The 22,527-nt window shown below is 42.9% G+C and overlaps 1 protein-coding gene across 37 annotated transcripts in view; it reads right to left on the bottom strand.

The window, feature by feature from the left end:
- The window catches only part of LOC117895375 (ecdysone-induced protein 74EF), a 94,118-nt gene that overhangs the window by 65,509 nt on the left and 6,082 nt on the right, over window positions 1-22,527 (bottom strand). The window contains exons 1-2 of one of the 37 annotated variants that reach the window (XM_034802965.1): window positions 19,478-19,577; window positions 17,434-17,740 (exon numbers count right to left, since the gene is read on the bottom strand). The exons of 35 other annotated variants lie outside the window; for them this stretch is intronic. In XM_034802965.1, the coding sequence (XP_034658856.1) occupies window positions 17,434-17,445 (12 nt within the window). In that variant the 5' untranslated portion in view covers window positions 17,446-17,740; window positions 19,478-19,577. Of the gene's footprint in view, window positions 1-17,433; window positions 17,741-19,477; window positions 19,578-22,527 lie in introns of those variants that run through there. One more of the 37 variants, XM_034802986.1, reaches the window with a different exon arrangement.

The following is a 22,527-nucleotide window of genomic DNA, read 5'->3' as shown; positions in this document are numbered from 1 at the left end:
TAAATATTATTTTATTTTATATTTATTTTTAATAAATACTGAAGCGTTCTCTACGAAATTTTGAACATTTTCTAGGCATTCCTTGGGACCTTCCTCCATTGTGTTCTATTAATTTCCATACATTTGCCTTGTACCTTTTTTGCACCTACAAAAGGCAACCCATCAATATGCATAATCCGCAGCCCTCCCTCCCAGAGGCGGACCAAGACCAGACCAAGACATGCCCCAGTTGGTAGCATCAATCTCGCCGCTTTGTCACTTTTGTCAGCGCCACAGTCAAGTTGCCAGCCTGCCCCGCCGTCATTGTTGTTGTGAAGCTGCCACAAAAGGCAGTTGCCTTGATGACGTAGCCGACTGAGACTGTGCCCCAGTCTCTGCCACACCCACAACACACTACACACTCCCATACACCCACTCCTCCCCCCGCACTAACCACAAAACCAGTTTTGCCTCATTCCTTAACACACAAAACAGGATTTTTGTTCGTTTTTTATGATTTTTTGTGTGTGCCTTGTTTTGTTGTGCCTTTGCCTTAAGGCGAAATTCATTGTCAAAGTCGCAGCACACAGCGGTGGCAGAGAGTCTGTGGCAGCAACAGCCAGAGCCAGAGCCAGTGCCAGAGCAGAGCCTACAACAAACTTTTGTCATCAGGAGACAAAAGAGTTGAAAAGTTTTTGGGGGACTGTCCCTGCTGCTGTCTCCGCTGCATTGCCACCAGAGAGCGAGAGACACACCCAGGAGACACCAGAAGGAGATTGCATTTGTCTTCGCTTCTCCCTTTTGCTGGTATACCCTGTGCATTTGGGATTTTTGAGGGTATATAGGAGCAGCATGTGCGAAAGAAACAGCCAAAGGATGGAAAAGATCCTGAGGAAAGTCTTTATCCCAAGAGACTATAAGCTGCAGAGGAATTAGTTCTAGTTTTTCCACATCTATGAATCCGCAATAAGACTTTTTACATTCAAAAATATACAGCTTACATTTTGAACTCCATAAAATATTTAATTTAATATTTATTTCAATTATTAAAATAAATCTATAAATATTTAAATTAATTTTAAGCCACAATTGCGATTATTTCCACATTCTAAAACCATAAATGAACTCTAATACAGGGTATCCTCCCAGTTTATATCCTTCAATATTTTCCCTCTACTTGTTTTTGTGGGTGTAACGACAATGAACTCCCTTTTTGGCTGAGTGACTGAACGAATGACTCTTTGGCTCCTGGCTCCCAGAGACTTGTTGGGGTTTGCCTTTTTTTTTGCTCCTTCACTGGCGCAACTTGATGGATGATTTCGAATTAGCGATGCGGCGAGCATAAAAACATTGCAGGAGAGTCATCGATTTCGTTGCGGTTCTTTTGCACCCAAAAAGAAATGCGAGCACATAAGTTCTTTGACAGCAAAGGGGCCGAGGGAGAGGGCGAGGGCGAGTGCGACACGAGTCGAGTGCTTTTTTCGCCCCCTCATTTTTTGTGTGGCTAATGATGGGAGCTTGTCAGTTCATTGAAGCTGGACATAAGTACACACGAATGGTGTGGATTTCCCAGGGAGCCAGCAGAGTTACAGGGAATTTGTCAGTGGCTTTTCCCCCTCAGAGCTTATGGCCACAGAAACAAATCACAAAGGGGTGTCCCCGTTGAAGTATGTTTTACATCAAAACTGCGCAAGGAGATTTGTGTTTGTGTGGTTTATGAACTTTCCTCAAGCATATACAAATATCTTTAAAGTCCGCAAGATCTTTAAAATCCACAAGATCTTTAAGTTCTATTTATAAGAATTTTTAGAAATGTTTTTACGCAAGCAAAAGCCTGCCCGTCCCATGTGCGCCTTGTGCTCTTTGCGTCTGTCTGTCTGTCATTACAAATTTGTTTCAATTTCAGACATGCCCACAGCATATAGCGTTCTGTGTGGATACTCTTTGCCTTTATGTCAGTTTTTCTTTTGGCAGTTTTAATATGGCCCATCAGGTGCCAAAAGCGAGGCGCAACAATATGCAATTAGCCGTTGAGCAACAAGCAACAACAACAACAAAATCTGTTGATGGCTGGCAAAAGAGATTGTATCTTTCTCTTTAAATAAAATAAAGAGAAAGAGGATGAGGATGAGGCTGAGGCAGCTACTTCAGTGTTCATCTCCGTCTAAGTGTTTGGCTTGCCCCGTGTGCCGCACTTGCTCCCTTGATGGCCATAGATATCACTACCTATTCCTGCTCCTATTGTTGCCACACGAGGCGGCCATCAATCCTCCTCAGCGCAGGCCTGCCTTCCCTTTCATTCCCCATATTGTATCTCTTTTGGTTTCGTTTTTGCTTTTTCCATTTCATAACTGCGCATCAAGTGTTGCTTCCTGTGTTTGGCAGCAGCATTTCCTGCCCCACAGCGAGCCTCCCCGCGTGCGTCTTGCCTCATGGCCCAAGCAACAATGCGTACATTTTTATTAGCCCCAAAGCCCGGGTACCGACGACGACGACGACCATCGTAAACGGTGCTGTGTGTCCGCCTCAAATGATGGCATCATTAGACAATTTAGGCGGCGGCAGCGCCCCCCCGGCTCCTCCTCTGCTCCCTCTCGCATGCCAAGTGCCGCTAGCCCAGAGAGTATCTGCTGTGTGTGTGTGTGTGAGTCTGAGTGCCCCACAGAAAGTACCTACGGAGAGTGCCTCATTTGCTGTGGTGTGTGGCGCGCCGTTGATTGAATAAATTATTGCCACTCGCGCGTGCATATTCAAGGAAAATAATAAAAATAAAACAAAAAGAAAAAGAACACCAAAAATATATGCATATAAATGAATATATGAAAAATTATTGTCACCTCAACACGTCATAGCCCCTGGCCCTCGCACTGCCTCTCTCTCTCTCTCTCTCTTTTTTTTGGTCACCGGAAATGGCAAATTATGCGCGCATCGTCGCCATATTTGTGTTGCAACAAACCATTCAGGTGGCAAGCTGCAGCACTAACAGAACGCCACAAAAATACAGAAATACAGAAATATTTATTTTCCGCTCAAGAAAAATATTAAAACATTCGGAGAATGGGCACAACGAATATGGGATGACTCTTTCTAGGATTTGGATGCTGAATTTTGATGGTTTTTAAAGTAGAATTTCCATGGAAGATGTGGGTTTTGGGATTGTTCTTATTTTAGGAAGAAATTACTCCAGAGAAGAATGATCTTTCCGCTCTTAAACTTGGAGTAAACCAGCCAGCAGCTCTTGGAATTAATTTTCATAATATTTCACTGCTTTTTATTACCATTTGGCAAGCCAAAGAATTTATAATTTAATCAAAAATATATCTTAATTATAGTGCATTCAATTCTTCTTCCCTTTCTGCTAATAAACTCCACTTTAATCACATATCCATTCCCTCAATCATTCATTCTGAAACCCATTCATTCTCCCCTTTTTATATTCAATGGAAAAACCTTTATCAAAATTGCAAATGTTGTGCCCGCCGCTTTTGTGTTGGTTACGCCCTTAATGCAAGGTTTGGCAAATCCTTTCCATAAAATGAAAATTGGTCATGTAACTGTAGCAGACCCAGTCGTCGGACGAGACAGACAGACATTCAGGCCCAGTTAGCAACTGCGGGCCAACCACTTTCACTGTCACTAACCGGAGTTTAATGCACTCGCAAAATCGCGTTTTCTGCCTGCCCGCCTGTGCCTGCCTGGGCCTGCCTGCTGCTGAATGTATGGTGGATGATGTTGGCGCAATTTTCCACTGGTTATTCCGGTTCTTCTAATGCGCGACGGTCTGTGACGACAACTACTACTGCGGCTGCTGATACGAATACGAAGTGGAGGATGGTGGGAGATGGAGGGTCGGGTCGGCACAAGGCTTCCAAGAGGCAGTGTCATAATCAGACCAGAGACCAAACCAGACCAGACATTCAACCACCACCACCGAAAATGCCCATCCAATAGACAGGGCTTTGAGAGCTGCCGAGTGGATGACTGGACAGCCTCGACTCAAGGACAGAGATCGCTTTTGAAGCTTGAAGTTTGAAGCGTGCAAAAAAATAAACAAAAAAAAGAGAAGGAAACAAAAAGAGTTCCAGCAAAAGTTCTCTGCGTTTGGCAGTTCTCTTTTAAATTTGTTTCTTGATTAATTATTCTATAAAAATACACTGGGAGAAAAGTGGCAGAGTAAAACGAAAGACAGGTAAAATTATATTAAATTTAAAAAAAAAATTTAAGAGAATTTACTTTGATTTTAAAAGAAATTAAACATAAAATCTTTTTAATATTTTTTATATTTAATTTTAATACAAAACTTTTTTCTCCATGTGCATATATTTTTGGTGCTCTTTGTTGATTGAATTGTTTCAAAATTTAAAGATTTAAATACGTTTTTTTGCCATAGGCTTTTAATTGCTTTTGGGGAATGAATTTCGACTTAATGATGGTCTTCGATGACAGCAGGAAACCCACGAAATGATTTAGAATTTCGTTGTAGATTTCGTTGTACTTTTAATTAACCTAATGAATGGAGCTAAAGCGTAAGGCTTAACCATGGCAGAAATCACCCAAAATGTGATGGTACATTCGTTGGTTATTGTTGATTTATTATGATTATGGGCGAGTTGTGAAGTTAATTAATTTTCGACGAAACAGAGAAATGCTCAACAATATTTGCGTAAACTTCTACTCTCCCGTCCCAGTCAATGATTCCTCGACACCTCCTGCTGCTCGCCGGCAGCAGATGGCAGCGGGCTTGGGGGCATGTTTTGAATTTGCATTCAACATGACAACAAGCGGCAGAGAGCACACAATTTCCAAGGTTCCGAAATGCACAAACAGCACAAAAGTTTACTTGGTAGGCTAGGGGAGACGGAGACAGAGGCGGACACATTTGAAAATTTATTACGACACCAGAGGAGCTCGACAAACACTGGATACATTCGTCTAAGTACTATATAAATTACACCCTTCCCTCTCGCTCTGACTATCTCAAGTGTTACAGCAAGATGTTGCAGCTGCAGCAGCATCCGAATCTGCATCTGGAGATGAACAAGGCAGGATATGTGCCTTCTCATAGATAAAATTAGCTGTCTGTCAGAAACAGCTGTTCGCTCTGTCGAAATGTAGGTCAAATTTCAGCGCAGACTGTGCCCAAAATCTCTGGCTTAATTCCACATTAAGTCCTTACAATGCCAAAGACATTTCTAGAGCTCATTCAATATCTTTTTCGGCTTGCAAAAATAATCCCAAAAGTTGCGATTTTCGTTTATAAATTGTTGTTGCTATGTTGGAAAATTTAAATTAATTTCCGCACACAAAAAACAAAGGAAAACACGCACTCGCCGCTTTTTTATGTGGCCTTTTAATTATCACTTTCCCCACGTGACATTTCTGGCACTTTTCATGGCAAAGTTGCGGCCTCCATCCGCCCGCCCGCTGGCTCATCCTCAACCCACGCGCACCCGAAATTTGTTCAACTTTTTGCTGTTGTTGTTGTTGCTGATTGTTTGCTGTTTTTTGCGGATGTCCGAGCAAAAGTCTTTAATTAATATTTTATTCATGGTAGGAAAAAGTGCCATTTTTCCTGGCCAGTGTGTGGCCACATTGCAACGATGTAATTAACAGCAATTTTTGGGTAGGAAAAAAAAGAGGAAACAGGATGGGAAAGTAGCAGGGAAAAGGGTAAAAAGCTCTCCGCACAGTAATGGGAGAGGGTGTGTGGGGCATATAGAAGGCGCATCAGCGCACATATGACGCATGGGGGAACCGCCCTAAAGCAATCAACGCATGAAGAGACATGCGACGCATGAGGCATGAGGCATGAGGCATGAGGCATGCGGCAGAGACACACACAGGCTGATGGGATCTCTGAGCCGACACTCGGGGGATAATGTAAATTTATGTTGAAAATTCTCTGACAAGACTGGAAATTGAAATCATCTTTCAGTGGAGAGGGGGAGCGGCAGGGAATTAGAGTGTGGGGCGGGGAGAGCGGCAGGTATTAGAGGGGTGTGCGGCACCCAAAAGTGAAGGAGAGAGAAGACAATTGCAAAAGCCACACAAAATTAAGTTGTCAGGCTGCTGCGGCGCTGCTGCGACTGCCGCTGCTGCATGTATCTGAAAGATACATTTTGTGTTGATTTTTTGTGCCTTGTCATGGGTTTTTGTATCCATGTGGCAGGCACGGCACACCTCTCTCGCACATTCCTTTCACAGTCGAACCGAACGGTGATTGGCAGCACAACTAATAGATACATTTATGTATCTACAATAAACTACAAAAATATCTTTGTATCTTTGGATAGATAGCTAGAAGTGTGCTATGACAGTAACATGTATGCCAGAGATAGCAAAAACCAAAAACAGCAGCAACAAAAAAGCGACTAATTTTGCGTGTGGCAAAGTTTTGTGATTGAAGCCATCTCCCCTCTCCCCACCCTGCAGCATCAACCCAACAAAATGGCAAACGCAAAGTCAAAGTTCGAACTTTTCTGTGTGCGTATGTGTGCGTATGTGTGTGTGACAGCTGCCGCCATTTAATTTTGAGATAAAAAGGGGTTCGCTCTCGTTCTCGCTCCCACAACAACCATCGAAACAACCAACCAACGAACCGAAATTGGTTTAGGCAGGCAGCTTTCTGGTGGCTTATCTTATCACCAACCTAATTGTCATTGGCCCGAAACGACAGCAACACTGTGGACTGAGAGTTGACATAAGAGTTGTACACTAAGGAAAATGGTAAACTATGTTCCAACGCAATGGAACGGATTTATTGAATAAATTATGGTTTCATAAATAAATAAAAATATAAATAAATATTCCAATATTACGCGAAAAACTGCAAGAAAACTATTTGAAAAATATAAATATTTTTTACGCTTTTTTGAAGATTTTCCATGGAAGAAAATCTTAATTTTTTAAGTTTCTTCTTGCAGTAAAAAATTCTTATTGATTTCAGAAGTTCACTCTGGATTTAGGCAGATTTTACCTCGAATTTGTTCCTTGATTCCTTCGCTTTATTCATTATTTTTCTTGATTTAAATCTCTACTATTCTCTATTACATTCTTGAATTTTACTCAAGTGTTTTTGCTCAGTGCTAATCTCCTTTATATGCAGGCTTATTGGGCTTTATATCTAATGGGGCACACACACACTTTTACCACACTGTGACGAGCATTTAATGAACCTCACTAACTTCCACCTGATGTGGGACATTTTTCGTTTATCAGACCAATGACAATGTTAATGCGGGGCTGCTGACTGGCTGCCTGGGCTGCCTGCTTGGCTGATTTCTGGCGAAAAATGGCGTTAATTAATGTCGCCCCCGGGGGAAAAGTTTCACAAGAGATAGCGAAAAACCGCACATGGCAACACTTTTGTGCGTTAAAAGTTTTTGGCAGTTCTCTGCGTTTCATTTTCCTGACGGGAAAAATCTTCTGTAATATATTTTGCGTCGCTTGTTAAACTCTCAATTGATCCCTGGCATGATATATGGCAGAAAGCCTTTTTCTTTGCCCGCACAAATCAAACTGAGAAATTTCCATAAAATTGCAATTGAGAATTTCACTTGAGTTTATAAATCAATTCAACTTGTCATCGGGCATATTTCAGCTTATATTTGAGTTTTTTGGTTCACTCTGTGAATTATAAGTATTTAATTTGTGATAAATTCTCTGTGATTTATTCACTACGGACCACCCGAAGAGTGTTGCGCGCGTGTGTGTGGCATCGAGGACCTCAAGCGTTTTATTTATATTTTATTCAAGACTTTGCACAAATTTTAGCAACAATTTTTTGTTCTGGCCAATTTCATTGATTTGCAATTTGTCGGAAAATCATTTAAAATGAAATTTAATCTGCAATAATTATTTCTGCTTTTACGCACACAAATAAAATCATTTTAAAACCAAGAGAATTCCCAAGAAACACTCATAGGTTGTAGCTGGATGGACAGTGGCTGGGGAGTCTCTTTCTAGGATCAAAAATATATGCAAATTACCAGAAATTTATGTAATGGAAAGGAAAGTATAATTAAATTCATCTTTTTCTGTGTGAAAAATTATGCAAATTGTCCCCAAAAGAGGAAAATTATAACGATATGCTGGCGGGGCTCGGGAGAGGCCTTTTGAAGTGCGATAAAATTACGGCAATGGAGGGTACATTCACCCCCACTTCTGACCAGTCCAAGAGTCTATTTCTTTAAGAGAAACTTTACTGAACTTCTACGAATAGTTTGCAGATTTCTTTGCCCATTGAAACTTCCTCTTTAATGTTTCTCCGATTGACTGACCATCTGTCGAGTCTGCCGCCAGTCTCTACTTATCTCATTGCTCTCTCCCACTGCGGCATAGTTTAAATATTGATTTTTAATTATTTTAAGCAGCAACAGCGGCATCCAACCCCCTCCCCGCCACACGCCACATGCCACAAAGTATGCAATGCTCCTCCAGAGAGGCACAGGGATACATATAAACGAGAAGGGTCCTGTGGGGCCACACACTGAGCAGCAGCAGCAGCAGGACTCCCCGTCTGGGAGAGCCTGCACCTCACACCTTTCCCGGCGATGGTGCGCGGCCTGGCCCTGAGGGTTGCTCTGGGAATTGCGAATGTGGGTGGAGTGCTCTATGGCAGTGAAGCTGTGCTGGGCGGGAAGGGGATGGTGTGGCAGAGAGAGAGAGAGAGAGAGAGAGCTTCGAGGGTGTTCTTGCGGGTGTGTGTTTTTAGCTTCTGCCACTCGTGCGAGCCTCTTAAATGTCACAATGGTGAATGCTGGGGTTGGCTTTGGACTTGCCACTTGGCATCCAGCCACCCACCACCCCATTAACCCCTCCCTGCACTCTTTCTACATGTTTTTTCTAGAGGTACAACATATAATATGTATGAGTTTTCTTTCACTGCTGTCGTTGCCTCCTTGGCCATTATTTTGCACTTGGTAGAACGACCCTGACCCCCGAGTTACGCAGTTAACCCATGACTGCCCCGCACTTTCGTGGCGTTTCATTTGGGGTTCCTTTCATCACACGACTCGCAATTTGATTTGTTTAAGAAAAGGAAAACAAAGACTTTGCCGGGGGTAAAACAATCAAATACCCTTGAAAAAATGTCCCCTTGCTGCACGGCAAATAACTGCTGAAAGTCCAAATACCCTCTGCTAATGTAGGGTATCAAAATGAGAGTTCGTGGCGCGGCAACGTTGCCAAACTTCACTGCGTTTAGCACGAAGGGAATGGACCAAACCAAACCGATTTAGTGTGCTGCTCTTTCTGTCCGTCCGTGCGTCCGCTCATCCGTCGTTCTGTCCGCCACTTCACTCTCCGCTATCCGGCAGCTCAGCAGTTCTGCGTTCTCCACGACGACGACGACGACGACGACGACGACGGACGCCATCAATCGATTCCAAGTGCGGCACGGAACGGGCAACGGGCACACACAACTTGGTAACAGATGCTGCACACGTGTCTCGGGTGCGGTTCGCTGTGTAATTGGATGATGTTCAAAGGACAGACCCCGGCAACGGCAGCGCGAGGGAGGGGGCTTGGGCAGATTGAAGGGACAAAGGGACACTGCCAGAGAGGAAAGCAGCTAAAAACAAATAAATAGTCAAGCGGCGGACGGCAGGCAGGCATTTTCAACGTCGTTCATTTTCGCCTGTGAGTGAAATACAAATAACATTTAATAAGAAAAGGAAATTGTCTATTTTGGCAGGCAGGAAATTCTACGATTGGACTTCAGTTTCAGTTACCCCATTCCCCCGTTCCCCCGTTCGCACACTCAATTCCCAATCAAAGAGAATTAGTTGAGGAGGCACGGAAAAAAAAGCAGCAAATGTTAGCTGGAAAAGGATAAGGGAATAGTGGAATTGGATTTTCCAATTGCAAGTGTTTCAGAATGAGTTAATGAAGAAGAGGGAGAGAAAGGAAGGATTGAAGTGCTCGGAAAAATTAAGGATAAATGGAAGGAAAGTTGGGAAGTCGCTCTTTTGCCAATGGAAATTATCACAATTTAATTAAATTTAAATTATATTTTTTACCTTAATCTTTGTACACACAAAATGTAAACCAAAACCATTTCGAAAATAATATTTTTGTAATATTTAAAATATATCTTCACTCTGAGCGACTGAAGGCTTCATCTTCTTTTATTTTACATATTTTAATTGCATTAATTATTATTTAACTATGCTGTCATATGCACACTCATGATATCCATTTACATTCAAGTTTTCATAATTTATCTATTTTTTTTGTACTCAGTTTTTTTTATTCATTGCCACTGACGTTCTGTTGGTTAATTGTTGAATTTTATGGCCATCTGCCTTTGCGTTCGTTTTTATTTATATAGTTTTAATTTGTTTGTTTATTAAAACTTATATTTCTGTTCTGCTTTTTGGCGAGGCCTGTTGCTGGTTGGCCTTCAACTGCAGCACGATTTTGACATCAATTTCAATTGGAGGCAAACAAAAAAATGTAAATTCAAAAAAAAACATTCTCACATGTGCATATTAAATTGCAATTAACATGAACATTTTAATGAAAATTTATGGGGTGATCGGCATGGGATATTGGCAGCCATAAGGGTTAATGCCTCAGATGCACTTGAAGAGGTCAGAGAGGATCGGTAGTGGAAGGGGAAACGGAACTAGCGCCGAAGGTGTTTTGGAGAGAGAATGAAAGACAGAAATTAAGAGTGCGAACTGGAAAGAGTGCGTACAAATTTGGATGTAAATCATGAATAATTTTGCAGATTTTTTCCCTAAGGTAAAATTAAAGCGTCCAAATATTTCCAATAAATTCAGTAGGAAACATTGGAATCTTTGACCTTAAAAAAACATTGCTCTTTATTTAATGGAATATTTTACTGTACCCATAAAGGGTTAATGTCACAGATCCACCACAGAGGTCGAAGATGAACAAAAGGGAAAGGGAAACGTAAGCTGAATCACAATTCATTTGGGAAGAGAATGACAGAGAAATTTATTGAGGGAATGTACTGAAAAAAAAACGAGAGTACAGCTTAATGGAGTGCATTTCGAGAATATTCACAAGGAAACATTTCCACTGCAATTCCTCTTAATTTTTACAAGTGCTCAGTGCCAAGCCGCAAAAATCTCTTCATAAATGCTCTTCAGAGTATGATTCACCCAAGGTCTGAATGCAACTTCGATTTGCCATTGCGAATAATTAAAAGGCAATAAAGGGAAGAGGTAAAGGAGGAGCAGAAGCATCTGTACAGCAGCATCAAGGTCGACAACAGACAGCTGTAAAGGTCAGAAGTTGGTCAGGTTGTGCTCCGTTGTTGATGTTGATGATGATGATGATGTCAGAGAAGCGACTCGTTTATGGTCTGACGAAACAATGGCGCCGCCACCTCAGCCGCATGCCTGACCCACAGAGCCACAGAGAGCCTTAGTTGGAGGTCTGTCCCCCCCATGCCCATACCCATAACCATTCTCCCATTCGTTCTACGTGTGTGCAGCGCATCTTCGAATGCAACCTGACTTGTTCACCTTGTTGTTCCAGCCTGTGCGGCTGATGGGTCTGCTGAGTCTGGGTGTCGCTTTATGCTAATTGGCAGCAATAAAGGCGGAGGGAAATCTATAGTTTTCCAACAAGTAGCAACATTTGCACATTTTTAACTGGGCAATAAATTAAATGCAGCGAAAAGGCGAAACCCCGAGGCGCCGTTAAATGAAAAGTAAAAAATAAAAACAGAAAACAACAAAAAAACATAATGCAAAAAGTTACATTCCCGAAACGGCGTCACAAAAGCGCGTCTCGTCCCGCCTTTGGCAGGCAGCAGAATTTATGGCTAAAAATCGTGTAAATATGCATGAGAGACACATTGTTGCTGCGGGGGGAAGGGGACTGGAAGGGGGTGGCTTCCCATTAATTGTTGATTAATTGGATTTGCATAAATTATGCATAGTTTTCAATTATGAAAGATATTTACAGCGATATTATCCGAATGAATGCAGCAATCTATAAATAAACCGAGACTGCATGTCTCTAAATAATTCCGGTTGTGGCATGAATCAGATACGAACAGATTTAAGCGGCTGGGAGAAGGTGATAAATCCGTTGATAGAATTAAGTAAATGCTTCATGTGCATAAGAATCAATCACTCCAATCAAATTGGTGAAAATCTACTCACAAAAATACTAGCAAAAAACTTGTATTACAGCAATTATTTGTATTGGAAACCATTCAAAAGTTGTTTAGCCACTTTACTTTTTTGTTGTTGGTTGACCAAACCCTAAAAAACGAAATCCAAAATAAACAGAGCGACAGCAAATCAAAATGCACATAGAAATACAGTGCGTAACAAAACTAAGAGAATATATTCACAAAAATTCAACATGGAATTGCCAAAAATGCCACAAAAAACTGCTAAAAACCAGACCAATTTTTCAATCAATTTTGACCTGTCCAACACTTTTTCATTATTTTTTTCATTTCCTCAATTTAAATATATTCGATACAACAGTTCTGTACCGCGCTGTAGTAGCTTTGACTCTGTCAACCTTATTTTCGATTACTCAATCGCAAAATATTTGGATTTTTTATATAAAAAGAGACAAACAAAAGAACAAATATTTAAATATATTCGTACAACATCGCCTCCCCATCCAATAAAATCCCGTTTATGACGGGGCCAAATAAAATGTAAATTTTAGTAGTCAAACAGCAGCAACACCGCAAGAATAATATCATCCATGGTGGCGGCAACTAAAAAAGAAAAATCTAAAATATAAACTAGCGCCGAGCGGAGGGAAAAGCGACAAGCACGCTGGGATAAATAAAAACAAAAGCCGGCGAGCAATAAATAAAGAAGCAAAACAAAAGCAGAGACAGGCCGCGGACGATCGAGGCGATAATAAAAATTTGTCGCGGGTGTCTGTCCGTCCCACAGATCCGAAATGCCACAGCGAGGGCACGTGGGGGCGTTGCAGATAGTCACAGAAAAAGAGAGAGAGGGGAAGCAGAGCAAAAGCAGAATGGAAATGGAACTAATTAAGTTGCTGCTACAGTTGCCGTTACTGAGCGCTTGAATGAAAACGAAATGGAAGTTAAGTGGAACCAAAAGAGCTGCTGTAACGTAAAGAATGAACTGCAACTGTTAATGTAGCAATTACAAGAGAGAACAAGAAGGAGAAGGAGAGGAGAACAGAGAAAGATCAAGCAGTTGATAGCGGCATCAGAAAAGCTGCTTCTGTGTGGCTGATGCCCTTAACGGTCAATGGAATGGAACGGCCTGCGAGTTCTTTTACATTTTTGCACTGCTACAGTAACCGTTATGTGGAGCAGAATTCTCGTTGAACTTGAGCTGTCCGCTAAATGTAGAAAGGCTAGACGGGAGGTGTAACGAATACGTAGACACCCTGGATAACGATTTTTATTACATTAATGCTTACAAAAGTTACTTTTATCTGCCGCTATTATACCCGCCCTGTAGGGTATCCCAAAGTATTATGTCACCGATCTAGCCTAGAGATTCGCTTTGATCTGGTTGAGCTGCTACAGCTACCGTTACCTTTCGCACACTGCAACCACAATGGCAAAAAGTGTGACAGCGGGGGGCGGCGACGAAACCTGTTACAGTTTGGCCAACCTCTGACGCTGCTGCGGCTGCGGCTGCCACTGCTGCTGCTGCTGCTGACTCACGGCGCAGGCGTGCGACGCTCCTACTAATTGCCAGCAGCCGTAGCTAACAGAGAAAGAGCGAGACAGGGCGACACTCGTGTGACTGACACCTGCGATTAGCGTCGCGCCGTCGTCGTTGAACCGAATAATTTGCATGTGGGGGCTGCTGCTGCTCTGCCTAAACGTTCGACACCTCAACGCGCAGTGGGGGGATTGAGGCGGAGGGGCAGCTCAATAAAGTTTCGGTCATTCACATCCGACATGGCCGTAGGTTGTCCGGGTGTTTGTTTTGTTTATCTTTTGCTCTTTCATCTCTCTGTCGCTCAAGCTGTGAACTTGTGTCGGTTACAGCAGTTTAGCAGTAATCTATACCCTGTAAGCTTAGTGGGGAAAGGTAGATGGAATGGTTGGGATCAAAGCTGTTTTGGGTGGATATTTGCTGAAGTTTATTGCAACGAACTTTGAATGTGTTATGCTTTCTATAGCTCCAAAATTGTAATTTTGTATGCAAAAAGAAAGTACTGGGTATGCTTCATGTTTATTGTTTGGTTTTTCAGCTTTCATATATTTAATTTACTCGTTCGCTAATTTTATTTGAACTGCTTTGCGATGTGAAATGTACAAAAACAGGTACGACATGCATTTGGAAGATCGCTTTAACGATTAACGGCTTTGGGTTAATTGACTTTCAATTGCCCCAGGCAGGCACCACGCAGTCACCCCACTTTATAATGTGAAAAATTCCCCAATTAATGGGCGGGGGATTAGATTACATTCCAATATGTAACATTTCCCTCCTACAGGTTTACTTTTTCAATTATTCAATACCGAAAATCAGCCGATTAAATCTTTATGCACTTTGAAAGTAAGTGAAATTCCTCTTTTACATAACTTGGCAGAGGAGCGCGAGTGGGACGCAGGGAGACTGGCGGATATTTGAATCAGGCTTTTCTTGCTAAGAGAGAGAGAGAGAGAGTGGGGGTGGGCACTGCGTGGAATGGTCGGCAATTTTTTAAATCAACTTTAATTGAAATAAATTGTCATATCATTTGCCCTGGAAAAACAGACTCGGGCCTCAATTAGATGCGGGCCTCGAACAGACACACAGAGAGAGAGAGTCTGGGTACACTTTGCAGCATCCACCAGAAGTTTCTAAGGCTGCTTCCAGCCTACATTCGGAGAAGCATCATCAATCAAGGGCAGACAAAAATTGAAAATTGAAATATGACTAGAACCTATCCAATCCAATCCAATCATCAGTTCCCGCCCCATGTTCGGGGCGGGGCAGCGATTGATGACCACTTTTAGGTAATGGAAAAATGGAAAATCCATCCCAAAAAAAGTAAAAGTCGGACACATGCGCCAGGGCCGGATAATGTAAGCCCATAAACAAGACCTAATTGAGTGAAAGTAATTTCATTTGAGATGCCAAACAACCTTCAAACGAACGGAACGTCTGTTGAGGGGTTTCTTCATCAAAATGTAAAATAAACATAATTAATAGCCCACAAAAATCAGTCATAAAGCGAGTGGAGATACAGTGCCGTTTGATGTATGCGTACAAGAATCAATAAATATTCAATTTCTCTCTCTTTATTACAGACTCCTCCTCGTTCTACACAAGTTGTGCACTCATGCAATATTTCCTGGAATTTTATAAGTTTCTACAAGTTTTCCTATAATTTCCCAATCGTTCACTGTCCGCATTGCCTTTCGCAAATGTCACTCAAATTAATTGCAATTAAAAGTTCCCTGGACTAGACTGTCCGCTCGCTGTCATCAGCCGCTAAGCAAACAACTCAATTTTCAAACATTTTTCACATGAAATGAAACAAAATGAAACTCAACGCTTGTGGCCGAGAGGGGCTCTCTGGCGCATTAAGTGAAACCTTCCACTGGCCGCCCGAGTGCGGTGGCTAAATTGAAAAATTGCACATAAATTGCATAAAACTGTTATACGTCGACATTTGTTGGCATAAATTGCTACTTGCTGTCCAGATGGGGAGAGAGATCAGAGGAAGTCCATTGTGCGTGCGCAGTTAACCGCAAAGTTTTTGTATCTCAAACCAAAACTAAATATTTAATACAGCATGTTGCGAGTTATAGCTGATGAAATTGTGATGAAATTGAACAGCATAAACTGTCGATTATGGTTGCATTTGAAGACTCTTTCATAATCACAGTAAAACCCTTTGATTTCGTTGTTCAATCAACTGTTTGGTGGACCTAGATCCCATCCAAAAAAGACTTGTTCTTGCCTGAGCATTCAAGTCAATGTCTCGTTCCATGGCCGCTTTGCTTCGGTTCGCTTCCCCACCAACCAGCCATTCATCAAAATCTTAACCATTGGCCTAGGCCAACTTCCTTATCAATCATGCCCATAGGAATTAGCATATCAAACAAACGTACCTGCAACGAAAAGAAGAAGAAAGGCATAAATTAATACACAAAATTCAATGGCTAGAGACGTGGGAAACAGAGAATCAGAAAATCAGTTCTTGTGTTAACACGTTGAGAGTATCAAATGATCAGGCAATAAATTGGGGCTCATTATCCCAAAGCGAGAAAAGCAAAGGCAAGCGATAATTATATAATGTTGTGAGGGAATTCTATATATATCCGATTTTAATGAGAATAATACTTTGTGACGGCCACAGAGTCAAGTGGAAGACGAGAAGCGAAGCGACCAGAAGCAGATCACAAATGCAGCACCGAAATTAATGTACTCTTTCCAGTAAGGCTAACAACTAGAGTTTGTTCCTTTTTAAACCTATGAAAATATATACTTAATCAACTTCAAACATTTATTATTTATATTTTACCCATTTCCTCTATTAATTACCAACATTTAACATAATTTACAATACCCTCAGCTCTCAAGGGCACATCAATAAACAATTCAAATCCAAAAAGCCGCAAATTCAACCCGCATTTTTTTCCCTGGGTTCTTGGCTATCAAATTACCAGCAGCAGAAATTGGGGATTGTCTGTCGTTGGTCGTCTCCCCTTCTCCCTTACTTTGTAACCCATATAAATTCGTAAAGGAAAACGACGGACGACAGACAACAAAGTCAACAATTGTCTGAGGCGAGAGCTTGGAAGTGGTTTTTTTTGCCTCTACTCTCCACACGTGTGAATTCAACATTTGACATTATTTGTTGTTGTCTGAGCAAATAGGTGAGCAAACATCGTGCCTATAGAGCCCGGCCTTATAGACATAGAGAGTAGAGAGTGAGAAATGTTCGTCTAATAAGGATTTTAGCGCGAGCCAAGATTTGCCTTTCAATGAGAGTAAAACAAACACAAAAGACACACTGGACAGCGGACAGCGAAACGAAAGAAAAAGTAAACAGTGGCGGAGAGTAGATTATGCCGACTAACATGTACCCCCCACTGCACACAGACTCCTAATACAACGGACAAACTTTGTTTATTCCAGAATATTCCATTTGCTACGATGCTTGTCTTTCTTTTCGTACAGCCGCCGGGGAATGTTTATTGGGCCACGGAAACGTTTGCCCCGTTTCCCCATTACAAAGTCAAACACAACCGAATACCATCCCCAACCTGCCGATCCATTACAGGGTACACGCATTGGCAGAAAAAAAAAACACGCTACTGTACAGCACAGTGGCGGACAACAAACAACAACCGCAAATAGCAAATTGAGCCGCGTTTACTTTTTAATGCCATTGTAGCTTCTCCCTCTTTGTCTCTCTGTCTCTTGTCCTGCTTTTTGTTGATGTTTCTTTTTGTGTGTTTGGTCTGTGCCAGTGATATATACGACTGGAAATGTTTCTTGTTGTTTGTTTCTGTTGTCTTACCGGATAATACATTCCTTGCGGAGGAAGAAAAAATGCCCCTGAGCCCCACAGCTTGACGGCTTTTTATGTGAACACTGGCGTCGCGAATTATGTTGTTGCCTTCCTCTCTCCTTCTATTTTCGGCTTTACGCGATATTACACTGCTCTACAAATGGCGTGTTTTGGTTTTGCCTTTGATTACTTCACTGCTTGTTCACTTTTTCTTTTGAAATTTGCATCAATTTCATTGGTTTTTCCTTGTATTTATTTTTTTTGGCACAATTTGCAGCTCTTTTTCAAGCTTTATTTCTGTGGTTTCTTCTACTTACTTTTGAGGGGGAGAAGGGAACAGGGAAGGGAAAATTATTAACATAATTATGGGGAAATATTTGGCGATGCGAAGACTTTTTATTCAAACACAATTTTGCACTTTGCTTTTTGTTGTTTTATATCCACTTTGGTCACTAGTTTTGAATGTCGCACACGTGCGTGCAAGCGGGACAGACGACACACAACACAAACGATAAATTCTGTTTTAAAATTTTGTTGTTTTGTTAGGGGTTGCTTGCTCTGGGGACTATGTACTCCGCCTCTCCCGCAGCTTGCAGGATGTTTAAAGGAAAACAGAAGCTGATTGCCAAAGCGAAATGCGCAAAAAAAAAGAGAACGCAAAACGAAAATGAAAACACGGCGCAAACGCGAGACAAAAAAGAGATGCGATGGCGCTGGCGAGATGCCGTGAATGAGAGCCAGCAGCAGCGGTACAGTGGGCCAGAAACTATTCAATTGTATTTTCACATTTTCGTTCTTTCTTTAGATTCGTATTGGAATTCTCATTCGAATATTTTGGTGAATCACAAGACAAAGGCGGAGTGTTGTTTCCATTTCTCGGGGGGAAGCTTTCAGTTCTCTCTCGCATAAATCACAGACGACAGACAGCAGCATCCTCTTGCTCCTCATGTGGCGCGCACATTTATTTGATTCTCCTTGATTTTATTGTATTTCCAAGGAGGAAGAAGAGGACGAACAACAACGGCAAGAAGAAGGAGCAGCAGTGCGAAAGAGCAGAGCAAAGCAGACACACAGATAGCCGCCGCCGCCGCAGCCACAGCTGAGTGCACGATGTGTGGGTGAGAGAGAGAGGCTGCTGCTGCTGGGTGCTCGGATGCTGCGGGACGCCAGCAGACGTACAACGTGAGAGCGAGAGTGAGAAAAATCGAATCCATCCCAACTGAGTACGAAGGCAGCGAGCATAAAGGATTACAGGATAAAGCAGCGGAGAAGCAGCACCAAATTGACAACAAAAACATGTGCGACGTTCGTTCGTTGCCTGAATGAAATGCTGCTGGCTGGCTGCGAAGAGAGTGAGAGCGGGAGGGAGACGAAACAGCAAGGGGTGGCTGCTGGCTGCTGGGGAAAGGGGGGGAATGAAGAAGAACAGGCAGAACACAAGAGAAATCACGTCCCCTGTGACTGTCTGCCCGACGTTGCTGATGTTCTGCTTGTTGTTGCTGCTGCTCTTCTTCTTCTTTTTTCTCTTTGTTGTTGTTGCTCTTGCCGCCGCCTCATGGCATATATATTTATTTATAACTTTTCATTTCGTTTATCTCTTCTTTCTTGTCGGCTTCCAAATCCATTTTCGCACTGCACTTTTACAACGAGGAAAAACTGATTTTTCTTGCGTATGTTTTGATGTTGTTTTAGTACCCCGTCGTTACACACGTGTGTGCGTGCGTGCGTAGCGTGTGTGTGTGCGTATGTTTTCACTTTCAAAGCTTCTCTTTGTGGCCCGCAAAAACCCGAAATATCCCCGCTGCTCCGGCACCCACGGACTTGTTGCAAAGCCCGAGAGAATTATATTTATTTACTTGAAACGGCGCTCGATAACAACAAAAAAGAACACCCGACCGTGGCTGTTGTATTTTTGTATATTTTTGCAACAATATTCGAAATTGTTGTGGGAAAACGCGGCCCAAATTTCGACACTAACTCTTTTGTTTCCTTTTGTTCGCGTCGAATATTTTTGCGCTCTTTTCCTAGGGATGTTCCAAATATATATACGTACATATATATAAATAATATGTATATTTATACACGTAGTTCGGCCAAGTAAGACAAAATTCCGTATTTCGTTGTCCGCGGCCGGCAGTTGGATTTCGAGTTTTCAAAGTTTTTATCACGAAAAGTGGGCAGCACATGCTCGTTCACAATAGGAAAACATTGCTCATTCACAATATGACATGGCCCATTCACAATGGTATCTGGCGGAGACAATTTCCCTGACAGAAGAGAATTTCCCGAGTCAAAACCAGCGAAGTGGGATTTTCGCTCAGCGTAGAGAGCGAGGGCGCTCATTTCTGCGTGCCCCAAGCGAGTGTGTTGTTGCTGGAAACAGACCCTTGTTAGGTGCCTAATATGTGCGCCAAATTCAAAGTTTGTTGGGGTTTTTTCATTATTTTGACATTTTAGAACGATTGGTTTTTGAAGTTCTTATTGTTTTTTTTTGCTATTCTTTGTTGTTGTTTGATTGTCGTTTCTCTCTAAACGCACGCTTAGTAAATGTTGTTTTGCAGGGTACATTTCACCCTTGGTTTTCAATATGCCCTGCGGCCATATAAACAACTATCGACATAACAGAGCGCTGTTAAAATGCACTGTAGATGGTTTTTGGCGCCAAACCTATCGAAGTTTAGGTTTTCAAATTGAAGGTGGGATCACCACATGTTTACTCTTAAATGCTGAAATATTCAAAGCTGCTGCCTTATTTATGACCCTTTAATGAGTCCATTATTTCCTTTCATCGCTGCACCACTGCATTTCATGCTGTCCTGACCCCCGACCCATCACTCACTCTTTTTATTGGCCATCTCTCATGCTCTCCCCCCTGTCGCTTTACCCCTTTTTGCACACATTTCTGCCACATTTTGGCCATCAAAAAGTCGCCTCACGACATTGTCTGTCTGCTGTCCGCCAGCTTTTATGTCCCCCTCGCTCTGGTAGGCTCAGAAGGCATCAAAAATTCGTCATCGTTCGTCCCGTCGCTGATCCTTTTTTGGTGTGGGTGCTCCTGGGTGTGTGCGTGTGTGTGTGTGTGTGTGTGTGTTTCGGTAGCCGTAAAACCAAATCAAAAGTGTCAAGCCTCATTTTCGGTTGTGCGGGACAACGCTTGTCAAGATTGCATTAGCCGCATGTTGCCAGGACCAGAACCAGGGCCCGGCGCAGGACCAGGACCACAGACACAGGAACGGAAATGGAGCCTGAAGCCTGCAGCAGCAGTAGGCGTGGCAGTGGAAGGCCGTCGTGTGGTTTTTTGGACGGGGGCTTATTAACATGACGTGGCCCGGGCCTGCAGCAGTCCTCCAACGAGGAGGAAAAGCTGTCGTAGGCGTATGTGTGTGGGTGTGTGTGTGTGTGTGTGTGGGTGAGATTTGAAATGCAAATGGCTTAACCACAAGTGGGAAAGGGAAAGAGCGAGAGGGTGTGCGGGAAAGGAAGTGGAAAGAGTCAACAGAGAAAGTGAGAAATTTTCACACTGCCCAACCGGACATGGCCCCCAAGGCATAATGTGCACACCCAGCCCCAGTGCCACGCCCCACCCAACACTCGATCCTCCCCACTCGATCCAACACGCCTCTGCCATGTTTTCCCCCCACATCACCCCACCCTCAGCATAAATGCAAATCCCAGCGCACTGGCAACTTTTTAATCCCTTTTTTGGCCAGCAAATTGTCGCCGCCAACACCAACACACACACCCACGCACAGCCCAAAACGTAAACCGAAAAATGAGCCATGAGAGAGGGGGGAGAGAGAGGAGACTGGGGGCAGCGCTTTTCCATTTTGCAAATGGTCGCAGGGAAAATTTGTTGCAGCTTAGCTGTGAGGGGGGGGGGGGTGGGCAGAGAGCGGGGCAAACAGCAGCCGATAAGTTGGAAAAGTGTTATAAATGGAGTGGCAGTTTATGATTTTCCCCAGGCAAATATGGAATAAAGAGGGAGAGGAACAGGGAGAGGGTTAGCGGCTGGCGGAGGACCGAAAATTATAATTTAATTTGCGTATTGAAAGGTGAGCTTAGAAATTAAAACAAACAAAAAGGGACCGAAAAAGAGCAACAAAATTCATCACAAATATTCCTGTTTATTCTGCTGATACTCTGTACAAATTTCACATAAGCGAAATGACTTTTTGGCAGCAGGAACCAGGAACAAAACTGCGTTGGAATCCAAAAAAATACAGAAATATTACGATCTGCGAATGGAGTTATAAAGCAAACTAAGAATAAATAAATAAATTATAATATTTATGTGTCAGAATTCCACCTAATCAAAACTCTAATCCATTTGTTAATAAGTTCCCAAGGGCTTTTGTTTATTTTGCTTTGCCCTAAATGAAGCGCAAATGCCGCCGCTGTTTAGTGATTCTTGCTAAAGTTTCGCTCAAGTTTAGCTGGAAACCGCGACTTGGGTAAACTTAAGGAAAGATGCAACACCACCCAAGGCCACCCCATGCCAGCCCACGCCACACCACCCCCTCCCTGAGGAGCTGACCTGGCACTGACTTGATGTATGGATATGTATGTGTGGGGAGTAGGTGGCAGCGTCCAACTAACCGCAAACAATAACAAACGATGGCCAAAAGCGAAACAGAAACCGAGGAGTGGGTGGGAGTGGGGGTGGGCGTTGGGCGTTGGGTTGTTGCGTGCCTCTGGTCTGCACCGTTGCTAAGGATCCACTGTTCGGGTGCCATTTACAAGAAGCAAAGGATTTATGATACTTGTTATCGCGCCCAGGGCTCCGCCCCAAAACCGAGCGAACAGAAGGCGGCGGAGGCAGAGGAGCGATGACAAAAGGTGGCACAGGGACTGGGCGGGGCAGGGACTGGGGGATGCTGGCAGAAGCAATGGCGTGGAATGGAGATAAAATCTCGCACGCAACAAATAAAATGTGTACGAAAAATGTACGACAAAATGGGGATTCCCCAGGGGAGGAACCAAAATTTTTACAGGGGTTGGGGAGGGATAAAGGTTTCCGGGAACCTGCAACACATGTGTTCACTCATTTGTAGCGCAAATTGTGAACCCTCGGGGCGCACCACAATGGGAGTATTTTCCACCTTC

The sequence above is a fragment of the Drosophila subobscura genome, chromosome J (assembly GCF_008121235.1).
Source record: "Drosophila subobscura isolate 14011-0131.10 chromosome J, UCBerk_Dsub_1.0, whole genome shotgun sequence".
NCBI classification, from domain to species: domain Eukaryota; kingdom Metazoa; phylum Arthropoda; class Insecta; order Diptera; family Drosophilidae; genus Drosophila; species Drosophila subobscura.
The sequence above is the reverse complement of the archived record's forward strand: the minus strand, read 5'-3'. Positions and strand labels throughout refer to the sequence as shown.